Source organism: Cuculus canorus, chromosome 4, assembly GCF_017976375.1.
Source record: "Cuculus canorus isolate bCucCan1 chromosome 4, bCucCan1.pri, whole genome shotgun sequence".
Lineage (NCBI taxonomy): Eukaryota > Metazoa > Chordata > Aves > Cuculiformes > Cuculidae > Cuculus > Cuculus canorus.
Window position 1 is genome coordinate 20714345 of NC_071404.1, and position 21960 is coordinate 20736304.

The 21960-nt window shown below is 41.6% G+C and overlaps 2 protein-coding genes across 3 annotated transcripts in view; one reads left to right on the forward strand and one right to left on the reverse strand.

Moving 5' to 3' along the window:
• Window positions 1-11532, reverse strand: part of SEL1L3 (SEL1L family member 3) — a 37662-nt gene extending 26130 nt beyond the window's left edge. The window contains exons 1-4 of the mRNA XM_054066074.1: window positions 11347-11532; window positions 6206-6773; window positions 4311-4437; window positions 1468-1589 (exon numbers count right to left, since the gene is read on the reverse strand). Of these exons, the coding sequence (XP_053922049.1) occupies window positions 1468-1589; window positions 4311-4437; window positions 6206-6773; window positions 11347-11394 (865 nt within the window). The 5' untranslated portion in view covers window positions 11395-11532. The remainder of the gene's footprint in view (window positions 1-1467; window positions 1590-4310; window positions 4438-6205; window positions 6774-11346) is intronic.
• A 359-nt stretch (window positions 11533-11891) lies between these two features.
• SMIM20 (small integral membrane protein 20) overlaps window positions 11892-21960 on the forward strand; it is a 36918-nt gene continuing 26849 nt past the window's right edge. Inside the window, exons 1-3 of one of the 2 annotated variants that reach the window (XM_054064977.1) lie at window positions 11902-12076; window positions 15809-15865; window positions 17158-18833. In XM_054064977.1, the coding sequence (XP_053920952.1) occupies window positions 11968-12076; window positions 15809-15865; window positions 17158-17195 (204 nt within the window). In that variant the 5' untranslated portion in view covers window positions 11902-11967 and the 3' untranslated portion in view covers window positions 17196-18833. Of the gene's footprint in view, window positions 12077-15808; window positions 15866-17157; window positions 18834-21960 lie in introns of those variants that run through there. The other variant, XR_008449609.1, reaches the window with a different exon arrangement.

Consider the following 21960-nt stretch of genomic DNA (forward strand, 5'->3'; position numbering starts at 1 on the left):
ACAGAGCAACAAAGGATGAAAAGGGAAATAACCACCACAGAAATATCAACGTTAAGAATGGGTTTCCTAATACATTATTCATAGTGATTCTGTTTTCTTCATCCTTTTCATCACCAACAGAGATCTGGGGACTCACCAAGCCGTACATCAGCTCTCACAGAATCCTAGGAAAAGTGCTCCACATTTCAGATGCTAATGCCCAGGCTCCCACATGAAACCACAGACTCAAACACGCTAAACATAAGGCAAATAAGGAGGGCGCCACAGTTGATCTCAAACACCAGAAAGCAGATGAGACTTGCAGCAAACAGCAGAGGGGAACAGCAGGCAGTGGTATCTACACAACACTTGACTGCTAGTATGTGAAAGTGCAATGAACAAGTACAGAACGAATTTACCCTCCACTACTTGGACCTGCAGAAGCTAGACTCACGATCTGAGCTCTTAAGAGCAGAACAGGCTATTATTATAATCTAGTATAACACTGAGAATAAAACTGGCCTTAGAACCTCTACAAGAAAATCTCAGAACAAGCCAATAACTTCCAGCTGAACTGCCATTTTTGTTTGTTCTTCAAAGAAAAGCATCCAGTTTATAACAGACAGATTAATTATCTAGATGGGTTACAAGACAGAGAAAAGAGAAATAGCAAAAATAACAGAGAGGAAAAGATTAGTTGTGAAACTTGCAAAGGGGAAAAAACGTAATGTCTTATGAGAAAGCCAGGTGTGCACTTCTAAAACTCTGCACGCTTATGTCCTCTGTGAGCCCGCTGGGCAGCCCCAAGCTGCTGAATTTCATTCTCTATTAGAGGCTGAAGAGCTGAAAAGCCTAGCACGGGCTCTCCTTCTGAAAAAAAAAAAAAAAAGCTTTCCCCAGTAAAAAAAAAAGTTCTCCCCAGCAGAGTCCACACTTTAAATAGCTACTTCCTTTGGGAGGAATGCTCCTCTACTGCAAGTGTTGTGAGACTAATAAAGTGCTCTCTCTCAGTTATTTTTTGATCATGGAAAGAGACTGTGCTTCTTAAACATTGGAATACAGGCAAGACCGTGAATCATTTGAACTTTTTCTGAGGCTATCCCAAATTAAAAAAAAATTTCATGTAGTATGTATATGAGAACAATGTTCAAAAAATACTTCAGTAATAATAATGGAACTGGTTCATTGAGATAAGACTCTTTAATCCCAGTGTATGTTCCTGACCTGTAAGATTCAGTCTATTCTCCCGACAAAGCACGTTTGCTGATGTTGTCCAACATTAGATGCTATGCAACTATTTCTCCATCTCACGGTATTAATGTACCCTATTAATGCCCTTTTCAGACACTAGAATCAAAAAGAAGCATTTTGCAAGGGATCAGTTTCACAAAATAGGTCCAATAAAACGCTTAAAAATGTTATTCCTAAGCACATATATATAAAGACTACATTATACCCCTTCCGAACGCTGTTGAGAATATCTCTTACCTTCCTCATTTAGAAATACAGCAGGAGTACTATACATTTCTTTCCGGTCAATAAAATAGAGTATACCACACAGATCCATTTCACAGTGATGGAGTAAATATAGCCAGATTGAAACGGTGAATCTGTATGAGCAAAAATAAATAGAAATTCCACTCCTGATGAAAAATGTCCCTATATAATTTGCAAAGCAGGCATTTCACTCTAAGTTAGCAAACCTGTTTCACATGTCATCTGCAGAACAAAACACATCCTCCACAGTGAAAACCACTGTGCACTTTTGTGGTATTGACATGAAAGGGAAGTAAGAGAATGCTATCTGAATCAATTCCAGAATGCTGGGTCAGAGCTACTGCCAGATCCCACATCAACAGTGAACTGAAAACACAACTGAGACAACTTGGAGCCAACTTCCAGCATGCAGGCTACCATACAAAATTCCAAATGCTGGTCTTGTAATCTTGATTGTGGAAGCCAGCAAAAATTAAGCTGTGTCTTCTATACCAAATGGCAGTTGTGAAAACGTGCTTGGGAGAAGCAGTCAAAAATGAAGCCAGCCTCTGGGTAGTACAGACATGTACAAATATCTGCAACAGAGCTCTGACAGAATAAATAAAGGTGGAGTCTGTGCAAACCATGGAGCAGTGCAAAATAAAAACCCTAAGACCTGGTAACATTATCTGCTGAGAAATTTCTGTACAAAGATGGCTGAGGCAGTAAAAGCAGAATTTATACCACAGTATTTAAGAAGTGTGCCAATCTGTTTTGTTGCTGTTAACAGGAACATGACCACTCATTTCCATAACATCTTCATAGCAGTTAAGCCAATGCTGAATGCCTTTGGAAACTCTACCTCCAATGCACAACTCAGCAAACATGACAAGTATTACAATCTCTCATAATTAAGTTCGCGTTTCCTAGTGACTTTCACAAGGAGATATTATTCAAATTTTCTATTTCTATAATTAAGAAAAAACGTAAATATTTGCTTATAATACTGTAGAATTGGGTCAGCTTGCCTTGCTTCACTCTCAAGAAGTTGCTAAACATACAGTGTCTTCTGTCTTATCATAAACTAAACCAGTGTAGGCCTGGAAGCCTAACACTTTCCCTCTTGCTTAAAAAAAATGTAAGAATGGTGACGTTTTACCTAATATAGTCTACACCTTAAATAGCTAATAACACCTTATTTTCCACAGATGGTACATGAGTGAGGTAGAAGGGTTTGTAAATCATTATAACTTGTAAATTGATTATTATGGCCTATAGGCAAACACTGTGCTTCCAGAAACACTCCTTATGCTTATATATTGCTCTTTTCATCTGTCATCTCTGGTAATATAGCAAACATATGCTGCAGTCTCCATTTAATCCTTGATTGCCAGTCTGAGTACATAACTGTTCTGTACAAATTTCTTAGGACAGTTTGGAACAATGCTGACTCATTTCACATCCCCCACTACTGCAGAATGCCATACAGCACGCGTCATCCCTTACTGTCCCACTCTGTCTTTGCTGCAGGCTGTCCACAGCCTCAAATGACAGTTGTCTATCCCCAGGCCTCTTTCTCTACAAATCCCTGACTGAAGCCAAACAAGCAATTTTGGTTAGATCAGACTGCTTCTATTGGCCTTTTGGTGCAGTGGGGAATCACTGCTCATGTATGGACAGCTGAAGCAAAGCTCTCTTCTTCTTCTTAACAGAGCTACCTGAGGGTGTCACACAACCACAACACACAGGCAAAGCTTGATGTTAACACTGGAGACACGACCCGAAGGCAAGAGAGGGTGGCACTGTGTGGAGCAGGTAGACAGCTGCAAAAATTCATGTCATATATTCTCAACCAGAGCTCCAGTGTCTCATGCCAGAAGCAAAATAAAACCATGCTGGTGAGCAAAGGATACCCATCCTGAACAGGAAAGGAACTAAAAATTGCTCTATATTTATGTCTTCAGAGCTAAAGATTGAAGGCTAGTAATTTTTATGCAACTGGTGCTATCTGGCAAGTCTTTGGCATTCTGCTTGTGGTCACAGGCCAAACAAACCAGCAGGCAAGTTCCAGTTCCTGCGATCATTTCCCATTTCTGTAGCAGTGTTGCTGGGGTAACAGCATCTGGTGGAAGGGAGATATATAAATACATATCTCTACATATACTTTTTCCTCTAAAGTTGCAAAATAAGAGCGAAGAGTTATGACTATTTTGGGAAGAGGCAGAAGAGCAGAGAAAGATGATCTCCCCAGAGTGATTTCTCTGTAACTGAATAGCATGCAGGAGCTAAGGGGCTTTACTCCTCTCCAGCGAGGAGAATTTACATAGGGATAATGAAAAAAAATAGTACAAGCTCTAGCTGGAGGACTTATCTAGGCAGGGGGTATCACTAAGGGCTTGCCAGCTGCAAAATGAACTAGAGTGTGAATTCATAGGTAAAAAGCTGCTTCACACAACCTGCCCTTGCAGGTAACCCTACTTGGCACTTATTCTGCAAATGATATTTGAAATGTAGATCTCTTTGTAATGCAGAAAACCTCCATCTAACTAGTCACAATACAGCAGTCTGGTCATGACAGCATGTATAGGCTAACTTACCCTCCTAACTGTACCCAACCAGTCCAGTTACATCTACTATTGGTACTTCTTAGATATTATCTTTCTGAGGCTTAGTTTAACACCCTTCAAAACTGAAGTCAGAAAACAGAAGGAATAGCAAACTAGTTTCCTTTTAAGCCTTTTCTCAAACTAGTAGGCAGTATTCATTTAATTTGTGGTATAATCTAAGGGTTTAAGTACATTCCATAGCCTTCAATAATCAGTTACAGCCCACTTCAATTATTTACCTATACTTACAAGGGATAATCAATCTGATGTTGCCTGACCATCTCAAGTTCTCGGTTTTCAAATTGTTCGAATTTCTTTATGATTCCTGTTTTCTCCCCACTGGAAGCGTATATGAAGTTGAGAATCTGGACATCATCTGCAAAATACAATCTCTCTTAATCTGCTAAAGAATAAGCATTAATAACTAGTTAATTAGTTCACCAAACCCCAAACAATTTGTTAGCAGCTTATTTTTAAAAATAAAATTTGAATAAAATGTTATTTCCTGCTGTTTCATTTTCCCTATAACACAATCAGATAATGCATAAGAGGTTTCACACTGTTGTCAGAGATCACATTGACCAACCTAGTAGTCAATGATGGGGTGACCACAGCAGTGGACACAGCAAAACCAACAGATGTGATCTATCTGGATTTCTATAAAGGCTTTGACATAGTCCCCCACAACACCCTTCTCTCTAAATTGGAAAGATATGGATTTGATGGGTGGACTGTTCAGTGGATAAGGAATTGTTTGGATAGTCACATTCGGAGAGTACTAGTCAATGGTTCTATGTCTAGACGGAGACCTGTGACAAGTGGTGTCCCTAAGGAGTGCAGTGCTGTTTTAATATTTTCATCAATGATACAGACAGTAAGATCGAGTGCACCCTCAGCAACTTTGCAGATGACACCAGGCTGAGTGGTGCAGTTGTCACACCAGAAGGACGGGATGTCATGCAGAGGGACCTGGACAAGCTGGAGAAGTGGGCCTCTATGAACCTCATGAGGTTCAACAAGACCGAGTACAAGGTCCTACACTTGGGTCGGGACAATCTGAGACCTGAAGTCTACAGGCTGGGGGGATGACGTGACTGAGAGCAGCCCTGCAGAGAAGGACCTGGGAGTGCTTGATGAGAAGCTTGATACGAGCCCGCAATGTGCTCTCGCAGCCCAGAAGGCCAACCATATCCTGGGCTGCATCAAAAGAAACATAGCCAGCAGGTCGAGGGTGGTGATTCTGCCCCTCTACTCTGCTCTTGTACCTGGAGTATCATGTCCAGTTTTGAAATCCCCAACATAAGAGGGATATGGAACTGTTGGAACAGATCCAGAGGAGGGCCACAAAGACAAGCAGAGGGCTGGAGCCTCTCTCTATGAGGAAAGGCTGAGAGAGTTGAGGTTGCTCAGTCTGGAGAAGAAGAGGCTCTGGGAAGACCTTATAGGAGCCTTCCAGTATCTGAGGGAGGCCTACAAGAAAGCTAGGGAAGGACTTTTTACAAGGGCATATACTATTAGGACCAGGGGGAATGGCTATAAATTGGAAAGGGGAAGATTTAGATTGGATATTAGGCAGAAATTCTTCACTATGAGGATGGTGAAGCACTGGAACAGGTCACCCAGGGAAGTCGTGAATGCCCCATCCCTGGAAGTGTTCAAGGCCAAGCTGGATGGGGCCTTGAGCAGCCTAGTCTAGAGGGATGTATCCCTGCCCATGGCAGGGGGTTTGGAACTGGGTGATATTTAAGGTCCCTTTCAACCCAAACCATTCTATGATATGCAGGACCAACCCTGAAATAATGCATTAGGGGACTGAACAACTCACTCTGAAGACAAAGGAATGACATCCACTGACATTGGTAGGGTTCAAACAAAGTTGTTTGAATACACTTAGTAAATAGAAAGCAATGTTGCTACAAATCTCCAGGCTGGCTGTGATAAAACAAGCCAACTCTGAAGGACATCACAACTTCAGACACTTGCAGCTCTAACTCCAGTTATGAAGTTTACACAATGTTGGCCAAGTAAATCACTCTACATAACCTTTACTGTTTACTACAATTACGTACTTTCTAACAGCTAACCAAAGATGTTATTGGGATTCCATTAGTTTCCTTGGGGGGAAAAAGTGACATCACACCTACCGCTTTCATGAGGACACTGAGGTATCTTGTTTGCCCGGAGCATCCACAAATAGTCAGCACCCCACTGAAGACAAACTTTGTGGTCCTTATATGGGCGTTCAAAAGGTGGAACTGCTTCTAAAAAAGCGTAGTTCTTGGCAACTGCATCCTGGTAGTCTTCATTCTGCTCGATATCATAGCTGCTGGCTGCTTTGTGACTAATCCATGCATATAATATCACACTGTGCACTATTACTGAGTTTCTGATGATATAATCATCTCTGTAAACCATGGTGCTTGGAAATTTCAAATGTACTTGCCGGGTTCTGCTAACATAAAGGTTGTTCTCATCCTTCCATCTCCTTCTATACACTGGTATACCAGTCCTGAACTCAGAGGAAGCTACTGCTTCCAAGTTGATGACACAAGGCTTAGAACATAAGTACTGAACTGAAACCTCAGAATTGTTAAGAACTTTCTTTTGTAAAATGTTTAAATGAATAAAGTCTACATAATCCATGTTATGTTCAAGCTGGGGAGTAATTAATGTTGTCCGTAATGTCTCCTTTCCAAATGATGGCACGAAATTCTGAAAAAAACCCCAAACAAAACACGTTAACCAGAGAATCTAAGATTACGTGATTGCTAATGTACTCACAGCAATATCAGAACACTGCACAAGCAGAATGTTTATAAACCACAATCAAACTCCAGAATACCAGTATCCTTTCACAGTGCAAGCAGATGTGGATTACTGGAGATCTACCATCAGGTTTTGGTGGTAACAACTCCCTACATCAAGTCCTCAAAGTTGTGCATGCTTGTACAAACAAAACTGTATTTGCAGGGTGTATCCCTCAGCCCTTCCGCAAGCGGAATCCAGTCTAATACACTGACTTGCACGTCATGTTATTTACATACACTCCTACGACCAGGCCTAAAGAGTATATACTAAAATGCACCGGCATTTAGTCATCGTATCCTCGTTGACTTGAGCTGGCACAGCCTGATGGTTCTATATCTCTTTTTTAGAGTTACCTAATTTTGTTACCTCCCATGCAGGTACTGGAAGAGCCGAATAACAATGAAGGCAGCTTGCAGTGGTTTCCTGAGGATTAATTCATGTTCATAAGACATTTAGGAGTTTATTACATTCCTGTCCTGAAGACAGACTTCCAGATCTGAGCAGCAAGACCAGGAGGCAGCATTTGCTTAGTTTTTACTCTCAATAGCTAAGTACACTATAATATACTTCAAGAGTGAGTGCTTGGATATAACACCAGGATTATCCCCCATGCATAAGTTTTTGTCTTTAAGGGTACAAACAGGTTCTTTTCTTTCTGCTCTGCGGTCAATGTCCGGCTTGATGCACGGCCAAGGATACTGATGATTACTCAGCTCAGAAGCCCAGCCACCAGCACAACACTACTGCCAGGTCCCCTGATCCATCTAAAATACTCAGAATTGTCACTAAGGATTACCAGGGAACCTGGTGGTTAAGACTGCTTAAAATAAGAAGATCTGTCCTGGATGACTTTCAACTTTGCTAAACTTAAACAATTGGAACTGAAATTTATCTTGGATATCTACCTTGGACTGATGGCTCTTTCACTGTGATTCTCATAATATTTAAAAGCTTCAGCCAAGTTGTTAGCACATTTCTACCTATCATAATTACGTGTTATGCAACTGCAGGACAAGACCTTGCCCATGATCCAATATGGGGAATCAGTAAAAGTCCCAAATGCTAAACTATTTGCTTTTTATTTCTTAAGAATATGTTGGCACTTCTTGAGAACTACACTGAAAAAGCATCAAGCCAGCAAAAACTTGTGGAGGAGAAAATATTAGGAAAAGTCAAAACTAAGTTTACCTATATTACTTCCTTGTTCCTATAGATGAGAATTTTGGATTATATATGTGATGAAATGCTACTTTTCCGCTGGATCTCTGCCTCCTTAAAAGCACAAAAGAGCTGTAGGGTTGCAAGTGGAACACAACTGTCCATAGAAGAGACTATTCACCACAAGACCTTGACTTTAAGCTGAAAGACATAACTGAATGAGGGAACTTTCAGATAAGAAAGCTGGATATAATTGCTGGTAACTGGGTAACTCTAGAGAATTAGATTTCTTTATTGTTTCTAGGTCTTTCTGAACTTGTCGCTTAAGCCACTTTCCACAAGAACAACCAAGTACTCTTTCTCTTCTTATGTCTGACAACAGACAGTGGAAAGCAGATGTGCAGTGATGCTGAACACCGATAAACACGTGTGAGCACTCAGATATGCACTCTGAACACATAAAATACTATAAAAACGAAAACACTCCACAATGTCAGTATCTAGGCATTCCACAAGAGATAATCTCTTCAAAGCGACAGCCTTCCTGTCTGCCTCATTTCGCATTCTATAAAAGATACTGTAAAAACAATGGGTACTGAAGGGGCTAAAAAAGGAATAGCAATAGGAGGCTGGTGTCCATTGGAAAAGTTGCCAACATAACATGTAACAACACACATGCACAAATATCGATATAAAAGTCAGTGAGAGAATCTTAATTTTAATACTAATCTTTAAGAGCTTGACTTGTCAAAGATACTATTATTTTATATTCCCTAAATAATGCTTCTTTGGCTATAGACACCTCTAAAAGCATTAAAAAGCATACAGCAGCAACCACAAACTATTCTAAACCTCTTCTGCTTGACAGTTATCACTCATCTTCCTTAAATATTATTTTACCTTAAAATAAAGAGCACTTGTAACAACTTAATCCTTGCAATATGGGAGCTGTGTCACGAGGAAGATGGTTATTAAAGTTACCACAAAACGAATAAGTCTAAGAGGGAGGCACTATGAAGTGTTGTGGTGTCATTATGTGCTTACTACGTACACACGTTTACTGTCAAACTACACTAAGCCAGCTCTCAATTTTCTCAAAAGTTTATCCAACACAGAGATATGGGAGCTGACCTCCAGCAAAGACAGCTTGGGTCTGGCACAGTTTGTTAACGAAGCAGCAGTGTATGAATGTGGCCACCCAACTTCCAGGGAATGGCAGAAATTTTGTGGTGGGGATCCCACGGTGGTAAGCTCTGCAACCCAAATCCAGTTCGTTGTAAAACAAACGCCATGATGTTCCTAGGGCACTTAAGCACAATGTGCCGTGACTGCTGATGCATTAGGTAAGCTTCAGTTGTGATGGTCTTACTGCTTTTCCCTTAGATCCCATCCTGCTAAGTGGCTCCCACAGAGTTATTCCAGAAACATTTCTTTTTATTCTTTGGTGTCTGGGTATTAGCTGAGACATGAGCTCCAAAACCGCATGAAGCATGTTTGCGTCTGCTGCTACATCCCAACCAACAGACACTTTAGTGAAGCTCCTCCAATAAGGAGCAAAGACCATGCAAAGGCAGAGCAAGCCCACAATGATAAAGCCCTGACTGCTGCCAGTAAACTCTTTCAGATCATATCTGAGCCTGTTACCAGCTGGTTGCCTCTACACAGTGCTCTCAGTGCACTGGACAGGGTGTGTATTATCTAAATGTTTCTACTTGGTAAGGAACTGAAGTTCTGCCCTCCGCGTTATCTCAGACAAGGCAGTTAATTGTACATAATCTTGGACTACAGAGAGAAAGGATGAAAGGATTGTATGAGTGTGATTATGAGATTTAAATACAAAAGTTTCCCAGCACAGTAAAGAGGCCAGCTATGCTAGATTCAAAATGTTAACATAAACCAGGCAGAATTCAACAGGACAGACAAAGAGGTTATGTTGTTTGGAGGCAGCTGTCCCATTTAAACAGGTGAGATTCTGACAGGTGGCTAAGAAGATCCTCCCATCGAGTCATGAGGTTGAAAATGGACCCCTCCTGCTTTCTCAGCATCCCCTCAAAGAGGAGCCCAAGTGTGGCTGGATCCATTTCTAGTCTCAGACTTGGTCGATGGTTTATGACTAAACAATTATGTGTGTGCTTATATGTGTTTTTGTCACAAGTCAGAATCTCATTACCTGTGAGAATCTCCTTAGAGTCTGGTAATCACAGGGTTAATAAGCATGTCTGTTGCCAGCTGCTCCCTTTGCCAACCACTCTCTTCTGCAAAAAACAAGCCTATTTTGCCATTCACAGGGCCTAATAAATCTGTTGCACCACAATAACATAGCCACAAAAGCTGTCAAAAGTTCTTTTCTTGTTCTTTTTCTTAAGACCTGTGGAACCCGAAGGAGTTGGCCCAAGTCATAGAATGGTTAGAGTTGGAAGGGGCCTTAAAGATCATCTTGTTCCAACCCCCCTGCCACGGGCAGGGACACCTCCCAGGCTGCCCAAGGCCCCATCTGACCTGGCCTTGAACACCTCCAGGGATGAGGCAGCCACAATTTCCCAGGGAAACCTGTGCCAGCACCTCACCACTCTCATGGTGAAGGTCTTCCTTATGTCTAGTCTAAATGTGTTCCTCTCCAGATTATACCCATTGCCCCTAGTCCTATCACCACAAGCCTTTGTAAAACGTCCTTCCCCAGCTTTCTTGTGGCCCCTTCAGCTACTGGAAGGTCGCTATAAGATCTCCTCTGAGCCTTCTCTTCTCCAGGCTGAAGAAGCCCAACTCTCTCAGCTTGTCCTCGTATGGGAGGTGCTCCAGCCCTCTGACCATCCTTGTGCCCCTCCTCTGGACCCATTCCAACAGTTTAGTATCCTTCTTTACGTTGAGGATTGCAGAACTGGACACAATACTCCAGGTAGGGCCTCACAAGAGAGGAACAGAGGGGCAGAACCCCTCTCTCGCCCTGCTGGCCACGCTTCTGTTGATGCAGCCCAGGATACGATTAGGAAAAAAAACCCAAACCCATTAGAAGCAAATGCAACTGGTGGGGAAGTAACAATTTTCAGGATAACGCTATTGCAGAAGCAATGAGGAGCCGCTCTCGCACTCGCCTGGGGCTCCAGGCAGGGCTCTTCCCGAGCTCCCCCAGCTGCAACCATGGAATGGTTTGGGTTGGAAGGGACCTTAAGGATGATCCAGTTCCAACCGCGCTGCCGTGGGCAGGCACAGCAGCCCCTCCCGGGCGCCCTCACGCCTGTGCGGGAGCGGAGGGGCCCCTCTAGAAGCCGTTTAACGCGTCGCCGCCTCGGGCCCAGCCGGCCGCGGGGCCGCCACTCACCGTGAGGAGGAACAGGAGGAGTGCGGGGCTCACGGCCGCGGCCCGCATGCTGTCGCCGGGTGGACGCGGCGGACCCGGGTTCCTGGGGGCGGCACCGGGCAGGTGCGGGGGGCGGGGCCGCCGCGGCCCTCCCCGCCCCGGCTGAGCCGCGAGGGGCCCACGGCCGCGGGACCCGCCGCGCCGCGAGGGGGCGCTGCGAGCGGGCCGGGCCGTGGGAGCGCTGAGCCGGAGGAGGCGGGGTCAAAAGGGGAGGGGTCTTCATTGGGCGGTACGAGAAGGGGAGGAGTCAGAAGGGGCAGAGTCAATAGAGGGGCGGAGTCCGAAAGGGGGCGGGGGCTCAGAAAGGGGCGAGGCCAGAAGGGGACGGAGCCAAGAGGGGCGGAGTCAGTAAGGGGCGGGGACAGATGGTGGGGCGGGGCCACAGGGGCAGAGTCAGAAGGGGCGAAGCCAGAAAGGGGCGGAGCTCAAAGGGGCGGAACCAGAAGGAGGCGGGGTCCTCATTAAGCAGGATCAGAAGGGGCGGTGTCAGAAGGGGCGGGGTCCACAGGTGCCGTACTGTTCTGCTTCCGGCGTCTCCCGGAAGCGCTGCGCGTAACTTCCGGGTGGTGGCGGGTGGCGGCGATGGCGGGTTTGTCCCGCACGCTCGGCATCTTCGGCGGCTTCGTGGCTGTGGTGGGGGCGGCCTTTTACCCCATCTATTTCCGGCCGCTGCTGCTCCCGGAGCAATACAGTGAGTCCGTGCGCGGTGGGGCGGGGAGCGGGTCTGTGATTCGGCCTGGCTGGGTGTGCTGGGGGGTGGGTGACGGATTCCGAGAGGCTTTCTCCTCCGCTAAGGGCTACTTAAAGCATCAGTAATAATACTCGTAGTACTCTTATTTCAAGTTGCTGGCTGGCAAGTGGTTATGAACAGCCTTTAGCTGTTCTCAAAAGTAATTAAGGGAGTTTAGCTGCTGCTAAAGAAGTTACAATCGGGGGACTGCACCACCTCTCTTATAAGAAAGGCTGAGGGAGCTGGGGTTGTTTAGCCTGGAGAAGAGAAGAGGCTGGTGAGGCCTTATTTCAGCCTTCGGTATGTAAGGAGGGTTTATGAGAAAGGTGGGGATAGACTTTTTAGTAGGGCCTGTTGTGATAGGTCAGGGAGTAATGGTTTTGAACTAGAGTTCAGACTAGATAGAGGGAAGAAATTTTTTATAATGAGCGTGGTGAAACACTGAAACAGGTTACTAAGAGGTGGTGAATGCCCTGTCCCTGGAAACATTCAAGGTCAGGTTGGATGGGCCTCTGAGCAACCTGATCTAGTGGAAGATGTTCTTGTTCACTGCAGTGGGGGGTTGGACTAGATAACCTTTAAAGGTTCCTTCCAAACTATTCTATGACTATATAACTTGTTTGAGAAGTTTTCCAGGCACAAATAAGAAGTTAAGCTTAAAACATGGTAATGGATTCTTTACTGATTGAAATGATTTGTTAGAGCTGGTCTTGGTCCACAGTTTTCTCTGAAACTGGCCGCTAAGGAAAACATTGCTTTCTTGCCAGAAACCCAGAAAACCCACCAAAGACTTTGACCAACTCTGTAGCGAGAGAGCTCTTGACTGCTCAAAGGCACCTGAAGCTTTGGGTGTGAAGGCTCATTGGCTCCAGGCAGGTGATCCCTGATGCAGGACTGGTAGGGACAGCACTCATTGCTCGTAGATTTTTGTTAAGTGCTGACAAAAGGAGTGGGGAAAAATTCTGGTGTAAAAGTTTTATCCCCTTGCTTTAACTTTTATAAAGCTAGGCAAGCCGTTGGTGTTAACCTGAAGATGCCTGTGGTTAATCTGCTGAGGTAGCTAAAGAGATTTCTAGCAAGAAAAAAAATAAAAGGAAAAGGTTAACAAACTTATTCATCTTCTTTGAGGGACTTTAGCCTTGAATTAAAGCTGAAGTAAAATTTAACTTTCAAGCAAGTTTTTATTTCAGGAAGCTATGTTTGTGAAGTTGGAAACTGCCCACAAAGTTAGATTTTTCTACTCAGTGTTCTCATTTAAAAACATTAATCGATTTTTGTGGCTTTTTTTACTCATTTTTGCTTATGATGCACTTTCCGAAAGTATAATATTAGAAGTGGGACTCGACATTAAGGAAAAAGCAGAACTAGTGGACAGTGTCCTCTTTTGTACTTGTGAATTACATGAGCAAATGTTCCCCAGCAGGCTAGATAAGATAAGATAAATGATGCACAGTTATTGTGTTCTTAAGCTTGCTGTTTAATACCAGATTCTAAATTTTACTTACTGCATGCTCTCCTTGACCACACCTTTATTACCTATGTGCTTTTTTTGATGTTCATCACTGCAGTATGAGAGAAGCACAGTCATTGTCGTAATACTTTTGACAAGAATATGAAATCTCTCACTTGTGGTACTTTGTTTTAAACTTTGGGATACAGTGGATTTGACTTTTCAGAGTGCAGTCTATTAAGCTGCATGACAACAACATTTCTGAAGAAGCTCACTCCTCCATTGACTTCAGCTCTGGTGAATGCTCAGTACTTCTGCGTTTTGGGAGGCTGGGTCTGAAGTTTTGGATGTTTGGATTAGCATCACATGGTAATCTTGCAAAAGGCAAGAATGGATTTTAGTTCTCTTCAGTGACATTCAGCTATGTAAAAATGAAATGCTCTCTTTTCTTTCTCTTTTCTTTCTTCAATCTTGTTTTTTCCTTTGTATGTCTCAAATTCTACAAAAATGAAGCACAATATATTAAGGAAGAAGACTTTTCTGCACAATTCTTACAAATATTCAGAGAATTCCTAGTAGTTTAACAAATAAAATGGGAGATGCTTCGAAAAACTGTATGTAATCAAGTTGTTATAGTGTACTTTAAATCATGGATGCAGGGGTTTGACTTAATTTCATACAGAAATGCTATCATTTTATAGGTTTTTAATATTTCATCTTGTGGCTTTCATGTTGCTAATAATTTCTTCTCTAGCTTTAAAAAAACCCGTTTCTTCATATGAAATATATAGTTTAGTGGCTGTGTTGAAACCTTCAGCGCAGACCTCTTCTGCTTGCAGGAATTAGAACAGTGGGTTGACAGCTGCTATTTGAATTGGGACATTTTCACAGTAGATTTTGTGATTTTGCTGAACTGCGAGACTTTGCTCCTTCTTGATTTTGTGAGATGGTTGTCCTCTCATCAAGATTGGGTCTTCCTTATTGTACTTTTTTTTTTTTCCCCCCAGGCTCCACCCGTCTCCCTATTGACTATTCTGTGTCATATTTCTCATATGCTGCTTCTCTGCGCTGGTTTCTTTGCTGACCAGTTAACAGTTCTTTCTGTTGACCCCACATGTATTTCCAAACTCCTCAGACTGATTCTCATTTTGATCTTTTCCTCTCTTCTGATCTTAGCTTCCACCAAAGACTTAATGTCTTTCTCCTTTGTGCCACAGAAGTAAGTCTGATTCCTTGCCCTAATTAATTCTGTTTCCTCTGTCTGGATTTTGTACTTTCTCCTTTGAAATTAGACAGTTCCCTGAGATTTTTGGCTGCTAAAAAGGATGGAATGGCAGTTACCGTGCTCAATTAACAGCACTGGAGAAGCTGGATCTATATTTAGTGCCTGCCCCCATGAAAGCAGAATCAGTTACTGTGATATGCCTGTTAGACTCCAGCAGCATTAGGCTTGTATGTAGAGACCTCTAGTGCCTGTGCTTTCTCAGTGGGAGAGGATGCTGATAAGTTTCAGCTTTAAGGTGAGCTTAGTTCTGAGTTTCCCTGTAAACATGTGCCCTGTGCTTTTTTTTGAGACTTAGAGTTCAGTGATATGGGCAAAAGGCTAATCCAGCTAAGCTTGCACTTCCTGCTTCAAAGTACCACACTGGTAAAGCACTGAATTGAAAGGTTTTGTCCATTTTTCTGCTTGGAAGTGATTGAATCTTTTCAACAAAATGAAAAGCCTGAAACAGGCCCATTGTATGGAAAAATATCCCTCTGCTCCTTAATTTCACAAAGTATACACGTACTAATTTTGTAGGTGCTGTCATGAAATCTGCTTGTGATAAGTAGCAAGTTCTTTCAGGGCCTGAAAGTGAGGATAACCGATTCTGGGAAGAATGAATCTTGTGAAGAGTAGTATGTTGAGCGTATGAGTGACATTTCCTGAAAGTGCTAGTCCTTCCTTAAGTTATGGGATTGTGGCGGGTAGTTTGGCATCTTTTATTTAACAGCAGTCATTACTTTAAGAAGATTATCTTCTTGTTCATAATCTCTCAAAACAGACTAGCTGTTAGTTTCTCAGTGAAGTGTGTGTACTAAATTCACATTGTATAGATGGATATTTGATACTTGTAGATGGACTTCTACTGCGTAGCATCCAGAATGAATAACATTTTCAGTATTATTTTATCGGGTGCAGTCAAGATGTCTGGTATTTACCTTTTTTTTTTCAGTAGTGCCCTTTCTGTTCTGTTTTCCAGAGAAAGAACAGTCAATAAACCGAGCTGGTATTATTCAAGAGGATATTCAGCCCGCAGGTATACTTGATTCATACGTTTGCTTTGATTTAAAGACTATTTTGAAGCATGACTCGAATATTTATATGGATTTAAATAATATAGTGAAGAATGCATTCAAAGAATACGTATATAATAAACTTACCATGGATTTTTTTTTCAGACTAGTTCTTCACTTGAAAGTAGTGGATTTAAATAACTTGTTTTAAATGGGCTTAACTGGCCAAATAAGTTGCAGAGATTCTGCTATCTTCACGCTTTCTTAATCAGATACCAGTTTCCACACCAGAAATTAACTTCTGAACCAGCTTGGAACAAACAACCACCATGGGTGGACTGGGCTTTAGCTGTAAAAAAATACCTTACTTCACCCTGTTTTTGTGGAATACTGCTTTACAACTCAGCTGAGACTCAATTTATGAGTGCTTTGTCAGTACCTTCCAGTCTCATGGCTGGAGATGTAAGGCAGAAATCCACTATGCATAAAGGAATTTGGAATGCAGTGGTAATGGCTTCTTAATCCCTGCTATAGCCAGTAAAAGGCGTAGAAAAGCATGAGGGAAATAAAATTGAAGTATGGTAGACCGTCCTTGATACTTCATTGTTTCATAGTGTCTGGCCATGTGTTATGCAAGGTTGGCACTTTCAAGGGTGTTGAAAGACACAAGAGTACTTGTCTTTATGAAACAATTCATATTTGAGTATATTAAAGGATATTGTATTCATATTTTTAGAAAAGCCTAGCATCAGCAGCAGGGGAAAACCAAACAGGATTAATGCCATGTCCTTATTACACGTATCAGTTAAATCATCAGTGCAGGACTTACTTTCGAGGAAATTGGTGAAATGCTGAAGAGGAGTAGGAGGGATATTGTGAAATAGGAGTCTGATAAACCTGCCTTTTAAATTAAACGTTAAAGAGGATTGGACTGGCTTATTCATCCAAGACACAGATACTTGATGACTAGTTCTCAGTACAATATTTTCATCTAAATTTAGCTGATGATGATAAGTTAAGAGATCCAGTAGTTGAAGTTGATATAAATTCAAATGCAAGGTGCGATTCTAGATTCCAACAATATTAGAGCACCTTACCTAGTGGTGAGACACATTTTTCCTTTATCTGAAACTTAAGATCCAGGTAAGGTTGCCTTTCAAAATATTTTTGCAAGCTTAAGCAGAGCTGCGAGTTCACTGCAGAAATTGTCAAGTTCTTCCATTGCTTCCAACACAAGGCTGGAGTAGCAGACCAATTTATTTATTTTTTTTTCCAACAGCCTAGTTATGAACTGCTGGTATTCTCTGATTTATAGGGTTAAAAGTGTGGTCTGATCCATTTGGAAGGAAGTAATGTTGGCGGCTGAGTGTATTGCAAAGCAGAACTGAAGATGGACATCTTCAGCAGTTTCTTCTTTCATTGAAGTGTGTCTTTGGGTGTCGCTGGAGAAGAATTCTGAATATGCTGTGTGGGCACATGAGGAGCGACAAATGCCACTGTTTGGAATCTAAAGAGATAAAATTGTGCTAGTCTTGGCAGAGGGTACTGGGATATAGTGCACAGACAGAGTCTAGAAGTGAAATATTTATTTCCTTGAGAAAAAGGAAGAGGAGTTATTTTTGTGGATGATCTGTAAACACTTGTAGAATAAATTATAATTAGAATAAATCACGCAGAGGGCTACTGTTTACTCCCTAGTTTGAGAGTTACTTTTTTGGGTTTTATTATGAAAACGTGGTAGAAATATTTACTGAGAGAGATCAATGCAGAAAATATAACATGGTGAGTGTAAATTTGTACATTAAAATTTTGTCCTTTTAAAACAGTGTGTTTCTTCATTTTTTTGCAAGTAGTTGTGGCTGGTTAACCTTGGCCAGCTGCCCACCCAGCCACTCTCGCATGCATGTTCCTCAACAGGGCGGGGGGAGAAAATAGGACAAAAAAGTTCCTGAGTCTGGATAAACACCAGGAGATTGCTTACCAGTTACTGTTGCAGGCAAAACAGACTTGACTTGGGGAAAATTAATGTAGTTTATTGCTGATTAAAATAGATTTGGGTATTGAGAAACAAAACCAAAAAGTAAAATTATGCCTTCCCACTGCTTCCCTTTTTCCAGGATCAACTTCACTCTTCAGTGCTGTCTTCCCTCCCTGCCCCTGTCCCCCCATCCCCTGAGTGATGAATGGGGGTTACATTCAGTCTCTAACAGTTCTGCTCCTTCCTTCTCAGACTTTTTCACTACTCCTATATGAGGTCTGCATGAGCTACAATTCCTTTAGGAAATACCCAACTACTGCAGAGTGGGCTCTTCCTTGGCTGTGGTGTAGACATGGCTCTAATGTGGTTTTTCTCCATAGGCTGCAGGGCAATATCTGCTCAGATGCCTGGAGCACATCCTTCTTCTTCTTTTCGAACTTTGGTCTTCATACAGCTATTCTTCACTTTGTTCCCCTAATTCTTTTGCTTGTCTGGTGTTTTCACAAAGGTACCACCCACTTGGCTGCATGGCTTGGGCTGTGTGTCGCAGTGGGTCCTTCGCAGAGCGAGCTGCAACTGTCCATGGCTGGCATGGGGCACCTTCTGCACCCTGCCTTCCAGAACATTAACACTAAATATTGGGGTAGAAAAACAGGTAATTTAAAGAATCTTTTTTTTTTGCAAAGCACTTTTTTGTAGTGAGCTTAATGATCATTAGAACAGGTGAGTTAAGGATTGCCCTACTGAAACTGTTTACCCAAACTGGGTATCTGTCTTAGTAATAGGTCCCGAATAAACTGTGTGTTTTCAAATTTCAAAAGAAACAGTCCATAAACTCTAGTTACAGTCTATAACCTGATACTATTCTTGTGTACAGGCCTAGCATGTACATTTATCTCAATATACACTCTTCTTTTCTTGATTAATTTTTAGCACTTCATTATAGTGCATAAGATTTTAAAGATCCTTGTGTGATTATATATGTTATGAAGACTGTATGCACAGTGAGTGTTATTTAGAAAATTATCAGCTGTTAGTTTGTTATATTTTTGGGGCAGTTTTGTTAAGATGACAGATGAAAGTAAACAAGTATTCTTCCCTGAGCTGCTCTTCTCTTAATTGCTCTTCCTTTCCTACCTGTTGTTGTCATTCCCCTCTCCCTCAGACACGTTTTATCGTCTGAGTTTATTTTTTTACAATTTTCTTCAGTTTGCTTGCTGGGAGAATGTGACCATAATTGATTCCTTTGAGTTCTTGGGTGATTTTGTATAATGGCTGACGTAGGAGTGAGTGCACATATTCACTGTAGGGATGATGGTGGAGTTTTCACTACATAGCGTAGAGCAACCCTGTTTGCTACAAAAAGAAGAATCAATTAAACTGAAGATCAAAGAGATTTTTATAACTTAAACCTTTCTTCAATGAGACTGCGGAAATGAGGGTACCTTATTTTTTGTTTTCTTGAACAATACATTATACTGATGCATCAGACAGTTTCAGACAAGTTGTTTTATCTAAAGTACCTTCCCAGTGGAAATGCAATGTTGTTTAAATGCAGATACTCCATCTATAAGTGACTAGTTACAGAACAGAGCTTTAGGAGAAACTAGGAATTGTTCAGTAACACTACTTCTGTCACTCGGTGACACAAATGCTTAAAACCCATACATTGTGGTAGTGTGAAATAATCATTAAACCACTCCTTCAGGATAAATGATAGGATATTAAATTACTTAGTTTGGAGTTAGGAGATAAGACAAGCTCTGCTACTCGTCTACTTTGTGAAGTTGAGCAATTTGGCGAGTCTGGATCTTGCCTAGAAAAATGTTAGTTTCAGAACAGTGACCATTGCTGGCAGATGCCTTGTTATTACTTAAATGTTGCAAATCATTTGAGTTCATTAACTCAGTTATTTGGCATTTGTAGAACTGTACGTGTCTGTTGGTTTGTTGTAGTGCAAAAAAGCTTCCTAAGTTTTATAATTGCCTGTACAGAATTTGCAACAAAATTGTTGAATACTTCTGAAGTGAATCTAAACTCTGAAAATGGAATGGATTGGTTTTAGTGATCATCACTTCTCCCGTGCTGTGTTCCACATAATAAAATGGGCTGATTGGCTGTGTCTTTCAAGTGGGGTTAGCAAATGTCTTCTTTAAATCCTTGGTATTCTGCCTGGATAAAACTGTTAAGTCAACAAGGAACATGCTGCAATAATTCTCCAGAATTCACACTGCGGTTTTCTATGTTTACTCTGGCATTTGCCAGTTGCCTGGAGATTTGTCTGAGACTCATATGGGAAGTCCTAATCCTGCAGCTGGCTTTCTGGGCTTTGTGACAATGCTTTGTTCTGCTCATGGACACTGGACATAAGCCTCTCTTCCTCCTGGCTGCCCAAGTAACAGGTGAAGTTGAGTACAGCAAATTGTGCTCCACATGACTCTTTCCCTCTTTCCCTCTTTCCTTATCTTGCTCTGGAAGTAAGAGGTTTTGCTACGCTTGTAGCCTTCAACAACTATTATTTTTCAACACAATCACACAAAGATTTTAGATGTGTTTATAATTATGCATATATGTAATTACCAGTTCTTGGGGGACTATTCCACGTTTTGCAGAGGAACTGATTTGCTAGTTTTGGTCTGCATGTTCTTATTGTTCTGATAGAAAGGTTGGGGTAAAACATTTGATCAAAACACCTTCTTAAAATGTTTTCTCAACAGTTACCTCTTCTGTAGTGTGAATGTGTTTTGCTTATTTATTCCAGTTGGAATATGAAGAGCGAATATAACTTCAGCCTTTGGAGGACTGGAGAAAACTTTTAGCTGGGGCTTTGACATCCCAACAGAAAGATCTGGTTTACTAAGTTTAGGCCTGCTGTTGTATACTGATAAGTTTTGAAATTATTAAAACTTGTGCCATGAAGAGCAAATCTGACATTTTTGTCTAAACACAGCTTAGTTTTGAAACATTATGGACTGTTGATGATGTAATGAAACCCTCAAGCACAAACACTTCAGGACGAGCGAGTATGGCAAAAGATATCGGGCAAGTTGCCAGGTTATACATGTGAGCAAGAAAAATTTCTCTTGCTGATTATTTTCCTTCATTTCTTGAGATTGTTCCCACTGATGGGGATTTTTTTTTCCTGTGATACTCAAAGTGCATTGAATAGCCTCAACTGACTGTTGCAAATTTTAATGTACATACGCCCTCCCACAAAAACCAGTCCAGAATAAGAGTCAGTTCTCATGATTTGGAGTTTTCTAAAGCAAAATAAATCCTGTATTTTTTCTTCTTGCAGTCTAGCAATAATTAACTACTCATTTTCTCAGTACTGTGTACATTCCTACTGACCTTCTTCATGTTAACATGCAGACACAGCAGTAAATGAAAAGCTGCATTTGCTTTTTCTGTGGTGCCATACAGCCCAAATAGTATGTTTGCTAGTGGGAGGAAATTATTTTCCAGCTTCTGAGAAAGTGTTTCAGAACATACACTGTTTCCATGCAGGCAGTGTATAACAGGAGAGAGAGGGGGAAAAAAAAAGTGCAGGTCAAAGCACATTAAAGCTCTCATTTTCACATATTAGCCTATGATCTGAGGTGTATTTGTGCATAGTACAGACTGTGTGGGCCTTGCAAGAAAAATGGTGCAGTGTATAAGACACTGTGTTGGAAATTTGGACTGTTGAGGGAATTTCCCTGTTCCACCACGCTTCTGTCTGGCAGCAGGTAAGTAATTTAGCCTTTGCGCTTCAATTCCATCTGTAAAAGAGTACTTCCCTTACTTCCAAGGCATGATGAAGGTAAATACAGGAGTGAGGGCTTTTTGATGCTTTAGAAAACATTTTGATTTCTTGTCTGAGCATTATTCTTTATAGTTAAGAAAAATAGGTCTATCTTTGTATGGGAATCAGATATTTTATTTCCAAGAACTTAAAATGTTCTGAAGAGTCATTTCTAAGAGGAAACAACTCTGGAATTTCCCAGGACTTTATACTGCTGAAATATGCTCTGGGTAGGGAAATTTTATATTTTGGGAGTCAAGCAGAAAATTTGCAATATTAATGTTTTTTCAGAAGATCTCCAAATTTGAGTGTAAACTTTTATGCATAAGTTGAAACGCAACACAATATTAATGTTA